The sequence below is a fragment of the Orycteropus afer genome, unplaced genomic scaffold (assembly GCF_000298275.1).
Source record: "Orycteropus afer afer isolate SDZICR_OR568_19922 unplaced genomic scaffold, OryAfe1.0 scaffold00234, whole genome shotgun sequence".
NCBI classification, from domain to species: domain Eukaryota; kingdom Metazoa; phylum Chordata; class Mammalia; order Tubulidentata; family Orycteropodidae; genus Orycteropus; species Orycteropus afer.
The window spans coordinates 127,347-146,005 of NW_006921821.1; the positions used below are offsets into that span (position 1 = coordinate 127,347).

At 37.4% G+C, this 18,659-nt stretch overlaps 1 protein-coding gene across 1 annotated transcript in view; it reads right to left on the reverse strand.

Annotated features, from left to right (window-relative positions):
- Positions 1-18,659, reverse strand: part of ANKRD12 (ankyrin repeat domain 12) — a 139,013-nt gene that overhangs the window by 71,881 nt on the left and 48,473 nt on the right. The window contains exon 6 of the mRNA XM_007949005.2: positions 17,232-17,374. Within this exon, the coding sequence (XP_007947196.1) occupies positions 17,232-17,374 (143 nt within the window). The remainder of the gene's footprint in view (positions 1-17,231; positions 17,375-18,659) is intronic.

Genomic DNA, 18,659 nt, shown 5'->3' on the forward strand with positions numbered 1-18,659 from the left:
CTTCTGGTTAGCAGTCAAGTGCCTTAGGCACTATGCTACCAGAGCTCCTAAACCATTGGCAGACCTAACAAAAGAAAAGAAAGAGAAGATCCAAATCACAAGAATTGTAAACGAAAATGGTGTCATCACAACAAAACCAACTGAAATAAAAAAGATACTGACAGAATATTATGAAAAACCGTACACCAATAGATTTGAGAACCTAGAAGAAAGGGACAAGTTTCTAGAATGACAAGACCTACCTAAACAATTCCACTCAGAGACAGAAAGCTTAACAGACTCAGCAAGGGAAGAAATTGAACCGGTCATAAAAAAAACTTCCCACAAAGAAAAGCCCTGGCCCTGATGGCTTCACTGGAGAATTCTATCCAACACTCAGAGAAGAGTTGACACCAATGCTACTCAAGCTATTTCAGAACATAGAAAAAGATGGAATACTCCCAAACTCATTTTATGATGCAAGCATAACACTAATACCAAAACCAGAGAAAGACACCACTAGAAACGAAAACTACAGACCAATATCACTCATGAACATAGATGCAAAAATCTTTAACAAAATCCTGGCCAACAGAATCCAACAATATATCAAAAAATTAATACCCCCGCACCAAGTGGGATTCATGCCAGGTTTACAAGGGTGGTTCAACATCAAAAACCAATCAATGTACCCCATCACATAAACAAAACAAAGGAAAAGAACCATATGATTATGTCAATTGATGCAGAAAAGGCATATGATAAAATCTAACACTCATTCCTGTTTTGAACTCTCAGCAAAATAGGGATAGAAGAGAAAATCCTCAACATAATAAAGGGTATATATGCAAAGCCAACGTCAACATTATTATTAATGGAGAAAGACTCAAGGCATTCCTCTTACGAACGGGAACCAGACAGGGATGCCCTCTATCACCACTTCTATTTAACACTGTATTCGAAGTCCTGGCCAGGGCAATAAGGCAAGAAAGAGAAATAAAAGGCATATAAATTAGCAAAGAGGAACTAAAACTATCTCTATTTATGAATGATATGATCCCATACATAGAAAACCCAAGGGACTCAATTAAAAAAAAAAATTACTGGAACTAATAGAGAGGTTCAGCAAAGTGGCAGGATACAAGGTCAACATACAAAAATCAGATGGATTTCTCTACACCAGCAAGGAGTCTTCTGATAAAGAAATAAGGGAAACAATATCATTTACTATAGCTATGAGAAAGATAAAATATCTAGGAATACACCTCACCACAGACACAGAAGACCTATAGAGAGAAAACTATAAAACACTGCTACAAGAGACAAAAAGGGCACTACATAAATGCAAGAACCTACCTTGTCCACGGACAGGCAGACTAAACATTGTGAAAATGTCAATACTACCTAAAGCAATCTATACATTTAACACAATCTCAATCCAGATTTCAACAAAATTTTTTAAGGATATGGAAAAACTAATTACTAATTTCATATGGAAAGGAAAGATCTCGAATAAGCAGAACACTTCTCAAGAAGAAAAACAAAGTGTGAGGTCTCACACTCCCAGATCTTAAGAACTACTATAAAGCCACAGTAGTCAAAACAGCATGGAATTGGTACAATGATAGACAGATACACCAATGGAACAGAATCGAGTCCAGAAATAGACCCATCCATCTGTGGACAAGTGATCTTTGACAAAGGTCCAAACCCCATTAAATGGGAAAGAGACAGCCTCTTTAACAAATGTTGCTGGCAAAACTGGATATCCACCTGTAGAAAAATGAAACAAGACCCATACCTCACCCCATACACAAAAACAAACTCAAGCTGGATCAAAGACTTAAATGTAAAACCCAGAACTATAAAATTTATAAAGATAAAATAGGGGCAGCTCTAGGAGCCCTAATTTACGGCATAAATAGACTGTCAAGCATAACCCAGAACGTGGAGACAGAAGAGAAGCTACATGACTGGGACCTTTTAACACTTAAATTCTTGTGCGCATTGAAAGACTTCGTCAAGAGGGCAAAAAGAGAACCTACAGATTGGGATAAAGGAATTAACTCTAAAATCTACAGAAAACTTCAACAACTCAACACCAAAATGACAAATAACCTAATTCACAAATGGGCAAAAGACTTGAACAGACACTTCACCAAAGAAGATATACAGGCAGCCAACAAACATGAGAAATTGCTCACGATCATTAATCATTAGGGAGATGCAAATCACAACAACGAGGAGATATTATCTCACCCCAACAATAACAGCAAAGTTCAACAGGTCAGAAAGTAACAAATGCTGGAGAGGTTGTGGAGAAATTGAACTCTTGTGCACTGCTGGTCAGATTGTAAAATGGTACAATCATTGTGGCAAACGGTATGGCACCTCCTTAAAAAACTGAAAATAGAAGTACCATTTGACCCAGCAATTCCATTACTAGGAATATATCCTAAAGAAGTGAGAGCGCACGAACAGACATATGTACACCTATGTTCATCGCAGCACAATTCACATAGCAAAGAGATGGAAACAACCTAAATGCCCATCAACGGATGAGTGGATAACCAAATTGTGGTATATCCACACAATGGAATACTATGCCACATTAAAGAACAATGAAGGATATGCAAATCATCTTGCAATGTGGATGAATCTGGAGGACATTATGGTGAGTGAAATAAGTCAATCACAGAAAGATAAGTGCTATATGAGCCCATTACTGTAAAAAGACAGAGAAGGGTTTGCTTGGGAAAGGGAACTTACCTAGTAGGTTATTTGGATGGGGAGAGAAGGGGAGAGATTAATTTCAGGCTAGTTGGGGCCTACACACTGACATGGGTAGGGGGAGGGATATACGGGAAGGATATATGACCATCATGACAACATTAGGAAATGGGAGTCCACAGAATTGTGCACATAAGAGATAGATGACAGATGCTAATACCAACCAATGTGTCCACAATATACTGCATTGCCATTAAAACCAAACACACCAAACACTAGGTTATACAGATAAACACATAAACACCTGAGATGATCAGACAGAGGTCAGTGAACAGAAGTATACCCTAGACCATGGATAGATTCAGCTGACGCTAATCTTGCACAGACACTAGTGATACAAAATACCTGCAGTACTTACAGAAACAATAGAAGACTGACACAGAATAATCCCTCACAGACAACCAGACACTATGGGAGAGAGATCCAATAGATCTACTGTCTCAGGACCATAGTACTGGAGGACACCAGACTCAACTGGCACAACAAAATACATAAAAGTGTTGCCCCACATCCTACATTGGTGAGTAGCAACTGGGACCTTAAAAGCTTTCAAGTGGTCATCTAAGATGCAGCTAATGGTCTCCTAGCGTTGGAAGTGAAGAACAACGAAAAAAAAAAAAAAAGGCACATTTAGAAGCAATCAGCCTTAGGACACAATGCCCCTCGAGACCAGAAAAACTAGATGGTGCCCAGCTACCAATGTCAACCATTCAGGAAAGGATCAAATCTGGAAATCCTGGATAAAGTGCGAGGGAAAACGTGGAACAAAATCCAAAAACTCAATAATGACCAGATTTACTGGTCAGATGAAATCTGGTGAGACTCCCAATACTATGGCCCTGGAATACATTGAATACATTCTGTGCCTGGAATAAAACTCACCCCCAAGGGCAGATTCTCAGCCCAATAGTTAACAAGATGTACATGCTGACCACTCAACCCAGGATGACGCACCCACATACTCTATGGTAATACATCCCCTTGAGCAATAGACCATGGGACACCAGAGGAGCAACATTCAAATTGAGGAAATGCACGACAAACAGGAGTGCATAAATATGAGGGGCACAGGGGGAGGGTTACAGGGTAGGGAGGGGAGGAGACTGGGTTAGGGTTGGACATGATGAATGGGGAATGAAACTAAACGTACGTGTTACGTTTAACGTAAAACAAGCTCTTAAAAAAAAAAAAAAAGATTTACTGCCTTGGGACCCAATGAAAGTTGCTATGAGTCAGAATTGATTTGATGGCAGTGGGTTTTTGTTTTAGTGCTTCTTAAAACTCTGTAATAAGGCCATCCTATAAAATTGAGGATGGAATTCAAACTTCTTACACAGTTATACAGTAATTCCAGCTCCTCTCTTATCTCCCAACTGTATCTCTTATCAAATCCTATTTCTTTCACTTAATTTGTCATCACGGTACCATATTATGCTAATTCATGTTTCCACACTTCTGCTCACTTTGTTGTGCTGTTCTCCTTCACTGGAATATTCTTTCTAAAGATATCTAACTTGATAAGCACATACTCAGTTTTGAAGACCTAGGTCAAGAACCATCTCCTCTGAAGATGCCACTTTTCCAGGCTGAATGAACCATTTCTGTCTTTTCATGTCTTCACTTCTATCATAGCAGCTGTAATACTATACTATAATTTATTAACATTTTCCCCACTTACTCTATACTACTAATATTCTAAGCTTCATGTGGGGTCAAGTCTGTATTCATCTTTGTAATCTCAACACATGAGATTAATTGGGAAGGAAGACACTAAAACAAACCAATAGAAAAACAGGAACTTGGAGGAAATAGCAGTGCCAAGAGGAAATTTCTAAAAAACAATTTCCCTCCCCAGAGAGATAAGGGAATTTATTGTAGCCCTGAAAGAAGAAACGGTGCATTTCTTAAAAATCAGTGTTTTAAAAGGCAAAAAGAAATCTTGAAAATTAATAATATGATAGCAGAAATGAAAAATGGAATACAAGTGTTAAAAGATAAAAGTTGAGGAAACTAGGAAACAAAAACACAAAGAAAGCCAGAAAATTAGAGAAATAGTACAATCAATCTAGGCAATCCAGCATCTAACAGCAGTATGTGGAAGACATAACAGTGGTATTTAGAAAATATATCACGTTTGTTTAAATATGCTTTAGATGACGAATTTCTAACAAATTAGTTGAAAATATTCAAGAATAATGAAGATTCACAGTGAACAAATAAAAAAAATTACTCCAGAATGTGAAAGAAAACAGTCATTATTGAAATTTGGAAATGTAAGACTATACAAAGAAAAGGAGTTAATCATGATCCCAACTGTTAACTTTTTTCCTTTTTTAATTTTAACCAACTTATACATGCTTATGATTCAAAAGAATAGCTAGTTTTTTAAAAGCTACTGATGAAGAACACGTGTCCCTAAGACTTATCTCCATGTACCTAAATAACATGCTTAGCTTGCTTCATTGGTATTTTCTCAGTTTTAGGTTTTCTTTATTTTCTCTCTCAACAGAAGACAGTCTAATCTCTTTCACCAATCCTCTCCCACACACCTCCTTTTCTCTTACCTTCCCAATATAGTTGTATTATATTTTAAGTAAGATTAATATACATTGCTTACATTAGTATAAAAATTATAATAAATGTTAAGCCAAGGTACTACATTTTGATTAAATTTCCATTTTTGTACAACTTCCAAAGCTCCTCCCCCATGGAGATAATTATTATCTTGATTTTTCATTTGCTTAGTTTTTTCCATATACATATTTAAATTCATCTTTCCCCCACTTGGTTATAGTAATAGATCAATTCAATATACTATCACTTCTCTCTTGTTAGAGACCTCTTTCTCCAAGCCTTCTGATTTGCTCTAAAATGGACTGGTAGCTCTTTATTCCATCCAGACCTGCTGTCCAACTGTCAGCTTGACATCTTTCTTCATCCTATCACTCCAGAAATACACTTCCCATCAATTCTGTACTAGATCCTTTACATCCTATTTTATTTCTTGCTTGGTTTACTCCTTCATTTTGTTGGATATCCAACTCCAGGAGATTCCCAAGAATGAGTAAATGTTTTGTGATTTCTGCATGCCAGAAAATACTTGTATCTCACTCTTCCTTGATTAATAGTTTACCTACATACAGAATTTTAGGTTAGAAACAATTTCCCTTAGATTCTGAAGGTATCACTCCATTATATTCTAGCTTCTAGTGTTACTGGGAAGCCCTGATGCCATTCTGATTTCTTACCTTTATATGGGACTTGCTTTCTCTCTCTGGAAGCTTAAGGACATTCTTTGCCCTATCATCCTGAAATTCCAGGATAATGTACTTGTGTCTCAGACTGAGATGACTGTGCTGAACACTCGATTCAACTGTCCTTTTTCAATCTGAAAACCCAATTTCCTTCAGTATAGGGACATTTTTTTGGTTTTATTTGATATCTATGTATTCACTATTCTGTCTTCCACGTACTGCTGTTAGATGCTGGATTGCCTAGACTGATCTTACTTTTTCTCTAATTTTCTGGCCTTCTTTGTCTTTTTGTCTCCTAGTTTCCTCCACTTTTAACACTTGTATTCCATTTTGTATTTCTGCTATCATATTATTAATTTTCAAGATTTCTTTTTCCCTTTTAAAACACTGATTTTTAAAAAATGCACTCATTTCTTCTTTCAGGGCTACAACAAATTCCCTTATCTCTCTGGGAAGGGAAATGGTTTTTTAGAAAGTTCCTCTTAGCACTGCTGTTTCCTCCAAGTTCTTATTTTTTTATTGGTTTGTTTTAATGTCTTCCTTCCCAGTTAAAGACTCCCCACCCCCCAAATGTTAAGTGATCCTTGTCTGTATGTTGAAGGTCACAGTGAGGCACTAAAAAGCTTACTGAAAGTTTTGTGGGTATGGGAATGATTTGTTGACAGATAGATGTTAATGTAATGTGACTGACCCATTTCACTGGGGTAATTGTCTCTTGGCTAGTTCAGTTCCCTGAAGTAAAAATTTTCAACTTCATGCCTGGAAATTTAAATCTAAATGATAGCATTCTGGCTGCTGAATAGGGAAAGGAGGCTATAGTGTTAATGTTCAGTCTCTTATTTAATTAAATTATAATGATCCTTACTCTGAGGTATTGCTGCACCCCAGTCCAGAGTCTCTGGTTTATCCTCAACAAGAAATAACTCTCAGTGATCTACCAGGGTGTGTGTGTGTGAGGGGGGCAGTCATCTGGCTGTATGGGGGAGACAGACCTTGGGGAAAAGATACGTGGAACAGAAAGACTTTGATCAGTCTTCCTTTTTAGTCTTATCTCAAAAGTCAATTCCAGAAGTAGCTGGTGACATAAACTCCCGAGCTTCATATTTTCTGGAATTCTGTGCTGTAAACTGAGCAGCTTCTTCACTTTGGTTTCAATATTCTTGGATCTTCTAAGTCAGAGTTTGGCAAATTACAGGCTACAGGCCAAATCTGGCCTTCCAGCTAAAAATAGGTTTTTATGTTTCTAAAAAATGTAGGGGAAAGACAACAACAACAATATGCAACAAAGATTACATGGGGCCTGCCAAGAGTAAAATAATTACTGACTGGCCCTACACAAAAAAGGCTGCCAGATGCTATCCTAGGATCAGTAACCACTGATTTCTACCTTCCAAAATACTGACTTTCTTGTTTCTTCTGTACTTTGTCCTTGTGTGTCTATGCCCTTTAAACTCTCCATTTATTGCCACTTTAGGGGTTTGTGAAGAGAATGAAGTCAACAATTTTTAGTCATTATAAATACTGTCGTGAACATCTTTATGAGTTGAAGTTGAAATGCCTCCGTTTTTAGGCTTATTCCTTAGACTATGGTCCTAGAATGAGAAAACAGAACAAAGCCTCTTGATATATACTGCTGAAAAGCTTTTTATTACCATTAAGAAGCAATCAGTAATCAATGAATATTTTTTAAATGTCTGTGAGTCAGGTACAGCTTGTTCCTTTAAACATGTTAGAAACATCTTAACCCATCCTAATCAATATTTTACAGATTATCTTCATAGGATAAAAACTATTCTGAAAAGGACTTAAGGCAATGTAAACTTGTTTAAAACACAGGAGGAAACAAATTAGATGTAGGTAAAAATGGTAAGACAAGGAAAATAAAGTTGGGTATATAAAATCTTTGTTGGCACCATGGTTATGCACTCCGTTGCATACTGACAGGTTGCCAGCTCAAACTCACCAAGCAAGCCACTCTGCAGAATAAAGATCTGGCCATTTGCTTCCATAAAGATTACAGCCAAGAAAACCCTATGGAGCAGTTCTACTCAGTCACATGGGTTTGTTATGAGTCAGAATTGACATGATAGCACCCAAGAACAATAATATAAAATAGAAATTCCTGAGTGGGAAAAATGGGTAAGCACTGGACTACTAATTGAAAGGCTGGTGGTTCAAACCCACCCAGAGACGTACTGGAAGGCTTGGTGGTCTGCTTCCAAAAGGCCACATCCTTGAAAACCCTATGAGAACAGTTCTACTCTGCACACATGGGATAACCATGAGTCAGAACGGAGTTCACAGAAACCACCACCATAACATAAAAAAGAAGTAGGAATAAGGCTAGTATAAAAGCTGCATCATAAAGTACTATATCCTTGTCAAAGATGAGGGCCAAAGACTAGGACCAAAACTTAGGGTCTTAGCTTTCTAGGAATCAACACTAAAATTAAAAAAAAAAAAAAATTAGTTAGTTTTAGGACTGACAAGATGAAAAACAATTTAATTGTTCAGGAGAAAGGCAAACATTCCTGATTATAAGAATAAGCTGACAGACCTCAGATAAGCAAAGCACTATTGAAGAAGAAAAACAAAGTAGGAGGTCTCACACTACTGGATCTTAAAACCTACTATACAGCCACAGTAGTCAAAACTGCCTGGTATTGGTTTAATGACAGACACATAGACCAATGGAATAGAATTGAGAACCCAGATATAGATCTACTGACCTATAGTCAGCTGATCTTTGACAAAGGCCCAAAATCCATTAAATGGGGAAGAGAATGTTTGTTTAATAAATGGTGCTGGCAAAACTGGAGATCCATTTGCAGAAAAATGAAACAAGTTCTGTACCTCACACCATACACAAAAACGAACTTCAGATGGATCAAAGACTTAAATGTGAAATGTAAAACTACACAGTTCCTCAAGGAAAATCTAGGGGCAAATTTAAGGGCCCTAATATATGGCATAAATAGACTATCAAGCATAACACAAAATGCACAAACAGCAGAAGAGAAACCAGATGATTGGGACCTTCTAAAAATTAAATTTTTATGTGTTTCCAAAGACTTCTCCAAGAGTCAAAAGAGAAAGAGTCAAAAGAGAACCTACAGATTGGGAAAAAATATTTGGTAATAACATATCTGACAAAGGACTTATCTCTAGAATTTATAGAAAACTCCAACACCTCAATAACAAAAAGACAAACGATCCAATTAAAAAATGGGCAGAAGACATGAATAGACAATTCACACCAAGGAGGATATTCAAGCGGCCAACAAACATATGAAGAAATGCTCACGATCATTAGCTATTAGAGAGATGCAAATCAAAACAACAATGAGGTACCATCTTGCTCCAGCACTAGCAGCAAAGTTCAACAAGACAGAAAATAACAAATGCTGGCGAGGTTGTGGGGAGATTGGGACTCTCATACACTGCTGGTGGGACTGTAAAATGGTACAACCATTGTGGAACGCAGTATGGAGATTCCTTCAAAAGTTGCAATTAGAAATACCATTTGACCCAGCTATTCCATTACTAGGTATATACCCTAAAGAAGTGAGAGCCATGACAAGAACAGATATATGCACACCCATGTTCATCACAACACTATTTACAATAGCCAAAACATGGAAACAACCTAGATGTCCATCAACTGAGGAATGGATAACCAAACTATGGTACATACACTCAATGGAATACTATGCAATGCTAAAGAATAATGTAGAATCTGCAAAGCACCGCATAATGTGGATGAACTTGGAGGACATTATGCTGAGTGAAATAATTCAATTAACAAAAGGACAAAAATTGTATTAGTCCGTTATTGCAAAAGTTAAGGAAAGGTTTATCTACAGAAGGAAATTTTCTTTGTTGGTCACCAGAGGTGGGAGGGGAGTGGAGGAGAGGCAAGGCTGTTAGATAGATAGAGATAAGTATTGATTTGGGTGAAGAGAAGGGCAGTGTACCAAATGTGAGTGACCAATATGGCAGCATTGAGGATAAGAAAGACATAGAGAGGTACATGGGAGGTGTAGACAACAAATATGAACCCTTCTGCACATACAGTACTACGTTGTCAGTGAAGGCAAACATGGGTATATGGATGGATAGATGGGTGGATAGGCTAAACGATTAGGTATGTCTATGAAATGGGGAGTGCATCCAAGAACATTCATAAGGTTGGCAGACAATGGTCCTATAAGTTTATGTGAATGATCAGAATTCCCAGGTGTATAGTAGAGCTGACAAGGGGCAAGGTTGTGGTCACTGCTTGGTCACAGCCAGCTACCCAGAGGGACTGAGTAGTTGAACCTGTGGGCTTGGGACCACAGTTGCAGGGGACATCAAGCTCAACTGGCATAACATACTATACAAAACATTGTTCCACCTCCTACTTTGGCGAGTAGCGACTGGGGTCTTAAAAGCTTGCAAGCTACCATCTAGATGCAACGATGGGTCTCTCCTTGTCCAGAACAAAGAAGAATGAAGAAAACCAAAATTCATGGAAACAATTAGTCCTAGAGACTGGTACACCATCCAATCTGCAGCCTATACAACAATGAGACCAGAAGAACTAGATGATGCCCGGCTACCACTGTCATCCACTTGGAAGGGGATCTATGTAGGAGATCCTTGATAGAGAGGGAGAACAATGTGGAAATATAACTCAAAATCATTTGGAGGAAAAAAAAAAAGGTGGGGACCAGGTTTGCTGGTCCGATAGAGCCTGGTAGAACCACTTGAGACTATGGCCCCTAGCTGTCCTTCAGGTCTGGAATTGAACACACACCTGGGGTTTTCAGCAAACAAAATACAGGCATATGAGTTAAACATTTACCTCGAGTAGATACACACCTTGGAGACAACAATCATGGAAGAAAGAAGGGCTGCTTGTGCACAGGGAGACAGCTCAGGGGGCAGGAGTGTATGGAGGGATGGACAATGGGAAGAGGTAACTGTGGGGAGGAAGTGGGAGAGGAGCTGTTGCATTGTGGTAAACTGTGCTCAATACATGAGACTAAGTATATGAACTACTGTATGGAAAGTGAATTTGCTCTGTAAATCTTCACCCAAATCACAATAAATAAATAAATAAATAAATAAAAAATAACAAAAAGAATAAGCTGAAAAAAATCCTGAAATAATGTAAGCTTTGTGAAGGTTCTCATTCTAAATAATTTAAGACCTGGCCACAGAACTGCTATTTTTCTGCTTTTTCCAACTTAGAAATATTTTATAGATAGCTGAAGTTTTCATGACTATTACTGAGCAAAAGAAATCCAATTGTTTATTATATACTCAGAATATATTGTATGGATACACACAGATGGGATTTTTTGTGGCTATCATTTTCCTCTTCCTCCTCCTCCTCAAGAACAAGGAGAAAATAGCTATCAATAGTTCTTGAACTGTGACTCCTACTATCCTAGGCATGTTGGTAGGAGGAAAAGCAAAGGTCTTCTCTCTTGTGAATACAGCATGCCAGTGTCCCTCTGGAAAAAGACTAGAAATAGTGTTTGAGTCTCTGTAAATACATGGGCTCAAAGGTCAGCTTCTGGAAATATTTTGTAGCTGTGTTCATACTTTGAAAGTTGTACACATAGAAACATATCTTAGTCACAAAGCATAATTCTTTAAAATTACATTTAGAGATCAGGAAGTCTCTGTATATCACATTTGAAAAAGAACATTCATCTCTGACAGATTAGCAATAATTTCTTTTTAAAGCAAAGATTACAGTATTTAAAGTACCCCAGTCAGAAAATAAATCATTTTCTGGTAAATTCAGAGGAAAGGGAAATGTACTCCATAGGTTGTCAGGCTTTATGGATTAAAGCCGTTAGTATTCTGCATATAATGAGTTAGTTATCCATTCATCCATCTATCAATCCACACAGAATTTACTGAGCACTTCTTAGGCAACAAGCATTTCTAAGAGTCAATGACAGAAAACACAGGGACTTCTTGGAGGATGATGGCATGAACAGTTTCATATTCCTCTTCCCCCTGTGCACAATCACCACAGAAAACAAACAGAAACTGGTAGGCTCATCTCTGTAAGAACTCTGAAAAACAATCAGAGGGCTACAGCAACCAAGAAAATGATGAGTCAAGAAAAGGTGACTCATAATCAGTAAAAAAAAAAAAATTTAAATTTCTATTGTTTATGCCCACCTGGCCTGGTGGTGGACTTTGGACTACATACTCTCAAGAGAGGGGCTGGATCTCTAGCTTTGGAGTGAGCAGACCAGACTTTGCTAGTGAATTATGGTATGTGTCTGTTCTGATCTGTCTGGTGGTTCCTTAAAGAAATATAGCAGAGCATCCCCCTTGACTTTGGCCTGCTACAGCTCACGTGGAGCAAGGTGGAGTGGTGTATAACACCTGAAGGCTGTGACTGTCCTTTCATTCTAGGAATAAATAGTATGACTGAAACACAAAATTAATGCTTAAAGGCTAAAGGAGATGCTGGAGTAAGAGTTTCTTTCTGAAATTGATGTTGTTGTTGTTATGTGCCGTCAAGTCGGACCTGATTCGTAGCGACCCCTCCTTGGGTTTCCAAGGCATTATCACTACGGAAGTAGATTGCCCCATCTTCCTTCCGAGGAGGGGCTGGTGGGTTTGAACCGTCAGCCTTCTGGTTAGCAGTCAAGTGCCTTAGCCATTATGCTACCAGAGCATTCTGAAATTAGAGATTTCAAAAGCACCATATATACAGGGGAATTATGAAAACTACACACATGCTCAGGGCAACATACATGTGCTGAAAATACCTAAGAATCTCTAGTCTCAACCTTGGGTTAACCCTTAAGGGTGCTGAAAGCAAGTGGTTGAAGAAGGGCAGCAGTTCACAGCCTAGTTACAAACACTAGAAGTAGTGTTTGTTCTTCCCCCTCTAGTACAAGACAATCTCTTTTATAACACTAGAAAAGCATGGGCTGGAGAACAGAAGGCTTAGATCTCTACATACATCCAGGAAGGCAGTAGTTGCAAAAATAGCTAGGGGAGGTTGCTGAGCAGACGAACTACTGTAACCTTCAATAAAAAATAAATAAATAAATAAATAAAACCCAAAAGGGAAAGAATGAGTTACTGGGCTAAAACATTTTAATCAATCAAATGTTTTGGTGTTAACAACAGCAGCAGCAGCAAGAATAAAAATCAGAAAGCATACAAATAAACAGAAAAGGATAGCCCATTCAAAATAACAAAATAATGTGGGAAAAATCATCCTTACGGAAATGTAGATTATGAACAAATAAGACTTTAATACAACAATATCAAATATGCTCAAAACACTAAAGGAAAACACAAAGAACTATAGAAAATGATACAAAACAAAATAGGAATATCAATAAATGAACAGAAACTACAAAAAAGGAACTAAACAACTGAATTACTGAAGCTGAAAAAAACAATAATCAAAATAAAAAATTCACTGGAGAGATTTCATAGCAGATCTTATCTGGCAGAATAATCAGTAAACTAGAAGGTAAGATAATTGAAATCATCCATGTTGAGGAGGAAAAGGTAAAAAAGAATGGTGAAAAGTAAACAGACCTTAAAGGAGTCGTGGGACATCATTATACAAATTAACGTATGTATCATGAGAATTCCAGAAGGAAAATAAAAAGATAAAAAGAACACTGGAAGAATGGCTGAAAACTTCTTAAATCAGATGAGGGACAGGAATCCACACATCCAAAAAGCTCAATAAATTCCAAGTACCGAAAACTCAAAAGAAATCCACATGGAGATACATTATTATTAAACTCCTGAAAACTAAATATAAAGAGAGAATCCTGACAGCAGCAAGACAGAAGCAAACTGTCACATACAAAGGATCTTCAATAAGATTAAATACCAATTTCTCCTCAGAAAGGCTACAGGCCAGAAGGCCAATATATTTAAGGTGTTGGAAGAACAGAATTATCAACCAAGAATTCAGTATTCATTAAAATTTTTGTCAAGAATATGGGCAAAATTAAAACATTCCCAGATAGCAAAAGCTAAGGGAGATAAGAGAGTTCATTACAACTAGACCTGCTCTACAAGAAATGTTTCAATACTTCTGACTGAACTGAAAGGTCCCTAGACGGTCATTGGAAGTTGTACACAGAAAAAAGTATCTGTGATAAAGTTAATTTCATGGTCAAATTTAACACTTAGTTTTGTGATATTTTTGGTTTGTAATTGTAGTAATTATGCCCTACATTATTAAAACTGACAAATACATAAAAAATAATTATCAGTCTGCACTTGTTATTGGGAGTATAACGTAGAAAGATGTAACTTGTGACAACAACTAAGTATGAAGAGAGAATGATATAGGAATAACATTTCTATATGTTATTAAAGTTAAGTTGGTATCAATTTAAACTACATTGTTATAAGTTTATAAAGTGTTACCAATTTAACATCAATAATACACAGAAACTTCATGAAATGCTGTAATAACTGTTGTTGTTGTTATGTGCCGTTGAGTCAGACCAGACTCATAGCAACCCTTCCTTGGGTTTCCAAGGCAGTATCACTACGTAAGCAGATTGCCCCATCTTTCTTCTGAGGAGTGGCTGGTGGGTTTGAACCGCCAGCCTTCTGGTTAACAGTCAAGTGCCTTAGGCACTATGCTACCAGAGCTCCCGTTGGTTGTTATAAATTTGAGAAACCCTGGTGATACAATGGGTAAAGCACTAGGCTGCTAACCAGAACGTCAGTAGTTCTGACTCACCAGCCACTCAGTGGGAGAAAGATGCATCAATCCGCTTTGTAAAGATTTATAGTCTTGGAAACACTATGGGGCAGTTCTATTCCATTCTGTAGGGTTGCTATGAGTCAGAATTAACTCATGACAGTGGGTTTGATTTTTTTTTTTTTTTGCTATAAATTTCGGATAGTAAATGTAATCTCTATTGTAAATACAAAGAAAATATCTTAAAAATACATAGACAAAAGAAAAGGAGAAGGGAATAAAAATGGTTCTCTACAAAAAATCAATTAAACATAAAAGGCGGCAGGAGTTGAGGAACAAAAATGGCATGCAACACACAAAAAACTAATAGCAACAAGGCAGAAGTAACACTTTTCTTATTGATAATTACTTTAAATGTAAATTGATTAAACTCTTTCAGAAGGCAGAGATCACCAGAATGGATTAAAAAAATATGATTCATCTACACACAGTCTACAAGAAACACACCTTATATCCAATGATACAAATAGACTGAAAGTGGAAGGATAGAAAAAAATACTTCATTCAACAGAGAGCCAGGCTAGCTGTATGAATACCAGACAAAATAATTTTACGTCAAAAATCCTCTGACTCATAGTGACCCATACTGGGTTTCTGAGGCTGTGAATCTTTAAGGAAGTAGACTGCCTGATTTTCCTTCTGCAGAGTAGCTGGTGGGTCTAAATTGCTCATCTTCTGGTTAGCAGCCACTACTACCCTATCCATTATGCCACGAGAACTCCTTACAAGAAGAACAGAAGTTGTTATGTAATGACAAGAGTCAATCTATCAAGATATTTCAGTTACACACACACATACACATGCACCTACCTAACAGAACTTTCAAATATATGTAGCAAGCATTGATAGAAATGAAGGGAGTAGTAGACAGCTCTGTAACAATTGTTGGAGACACTTCATTATAATATTTCCAATACTGGAGAGAACACCTAGAGAGAAGTTCAGTAAGTAAGTAGAACTCTACAAACCAACTTACATGTGTTAAACCTCTTTAAAGTGTTAAAAAGCAAAGATGTCATTTGCTGACTAAGGTATGATTGACCCAAGCTATGTGTCATGGATTGAATTGTGTCTCCCCAAAATATGTGTCAGTTTTCCTGGGCCATGACTCAGTGGTTTGGCAATTATATAATAATAGATAATGTAATTATGCAATAATCATCCTCATGACACACACTGATATGCTCAGATAATCAGTTTTAAGGGGATTAGGTTAGACGGAATACAATATCCTTACTCAGGTCACAGTCCTGATCTGATATAAGGTGAGATTTCCTGGATTGTAGCCTGCATCACTATTTTAACTTACAAGAGATAAAAGGAGAGAGAAGCAAGCAGAAAAAGAGGGACCTGACTACCACCAAGAATGAAGAGCTGAGAGTGAAGTATGTCCTTCGGTCCCAGGGTCTCTGTGCTGAGAACTTACTAGACTCAGGGAAAGGCTATTGCCAAGACACATGGAAATCTCCAAGGGACACCAGGCCTACAGATACTGAAGAAGACAGGGACCTTCCCTCAGAGCTGACAGAGAGAGAAAGCTCTCCTCTAGAGCTGGCACTCTAAATTTAGACTTCTGGCCTCTTAAACTGTGAGAAAATAAATCTGCTTGTTAAAACCATCTACTTGTGGTGTTTTTGTTGTAGCAGTACAAGATAACCAACCAAGATACCATGATGTTTTCAAGTGCCTCATATGTATGTGAAAGCTAGACAATGAATAAGGAAGGCTAAAGAAGAACTGATTCATTTGAATTATAGTGCTGGTAGAAAATAACAAATATACCATGGACTGCCAGAAGAATGAACACATGTCTTGAATCAAGTACAACCACAATACTCCTCAGAAGTGAGGATTTCAAGATCTCATACACTATGGACATGTTATCAGGAGGCACCAATTCCTGAAGAAGGACATCATACTTGGTAAATAGAGGGTCAGTGAAAAAGTGGAAGACCTTCAATGACATGGACTGACACAGTGGCTGTAACTATGGGCTCAAATACAGCAATGATTGTGAGGATGGTGCACACCCAGAAAACATTTTGTTCTGTTGTACAAAGGGTGGCTATGAGCTGGAACCACCTAGACGGCACCTAACAACAACATAAACCACCTAGACTTAACATACACAGAATACTTCATCCAACAATAGCAAAATACACATTCTTCTCTAGTACACATGGATAAATTACCCAGGAAAGACCATATGCTAGGTCACAACAGTTTCAATAAGCTTAAAGAGGCTGAAATCATATAAAATATCTTCTCTAATCACAATGGAATGAAACTATGAACCAGTAACAGACAGAAAACTGGAAATTTCACAAATATGTGGAAATCAATCAACAAATGTGTCAAAGTATGAGCCAAAGAAGAATCAAATGGGAAGTTAGAAAATACTTAGAGATAAATGAAAGATATGCTATTCATTTTTCTATCGTACTTACATCTCTGTGCCCACTACTAGCAGAATCATGGAGTGGTGTATCATCATCTAATCCTTGCGTGTTAACATCTGCTCCAGCTGCTATAAGTATCTTAGCAACATCATAATATCCAACATTGCAAGCTTCATGCAGTGGTGTCCAACCTACAGTGAGAATATTAATTTAAATATGTTTAATTACACTAATTGAAGATACATGCTTTTCATATGCATAGTCTTATGTGGCATATCAATGCTAAAATCACGTTACGAAAGGAAAAAGGAGTAAAGAAAAAAACTACTAAAATTGAATTGTTAAAAACAGCAGCAATTTTATAGAAGGTTCATTCAAGAAGTATTATTTCCACTGGCACTAAGAGCTAAACATTTAAACCTACCCAATAAATATACACTCTAATATACAGTAATCATCTGAACCACAGAAAAAGAATAGAAAAAGGAAGCAAATATCAACAAGGGTGATCAATCAAAGTCTTTCAGTAAATAAAAACTCTTAGGACTCAAGGGATTTAATTTGCTCAGCTAACAATTTTTCTGAACTTAATACTTAACAAAATTTATTGTTTTAATTTATATTGTAATAAAAGTTGCATACTCACTAAAGAAAAATGTGAAAACATAAAAAATACTAGTAAGAAAATACAAATCCCATAATCCCACCAACCAGACATAGTAATTTTATATTCTTAAAATATCCATTCTGGGATGGTGTGGTAGTTCAGTTTGTGTGTCAACTTGGCTGGGTTGGGTCTGACTTGACAGCACATAACAATAACAACAACGATACGTATTGACAGAAATATCTGTAAGACATTTTTGATATTGTTGTTACGTGCCATGGAGTTGGACCCGACTTACAGCGACCCGCTCCTTGGGCTTCCAAGGCAGTATCACTACAGAAGTAGATTGCCTCATCTTCCTTCCGAAGAGTGGCTGGTGGGTTTGAACCTCCAGCTTTCTGGTTAGCAGTCAAGTGCCTTAGGGACTATGCTACCAGAGCTCCTTGTAAGACATTAGGTTTTTTTTTTTTTTTAAATAAAAGCAGGTCGCAGCACTATGGAGTGATAGATATGAATGAAATAATCTCATTACTGTTTAAAACTAAGAAACAAGCCTATACATAAATGTTCATTTTATATATATGATAATGAAAACAAACAGGATAACTTGTAAATTTTTCAACAATAACTTGTGGCAGTAAAAGAGATTAGAAGGTAGGGGGTAGCATGGAATGTGAAATTAAGGGAGAGAGGGGACTAAAAGCTAGGAAGCCAGACAGAGGTACAGTCAGCCACAGGGACCCAGGTGGGGGTGATACGAGAGGTCTCCAACAGCAAGACAAACTTGTCTGTCGGTATGTCCTACTGTGGTGACATGTAGACTTGAGTTTTGAGGCTGAGCCTCTGGTGTTTAAAACCCAGCGAGATGC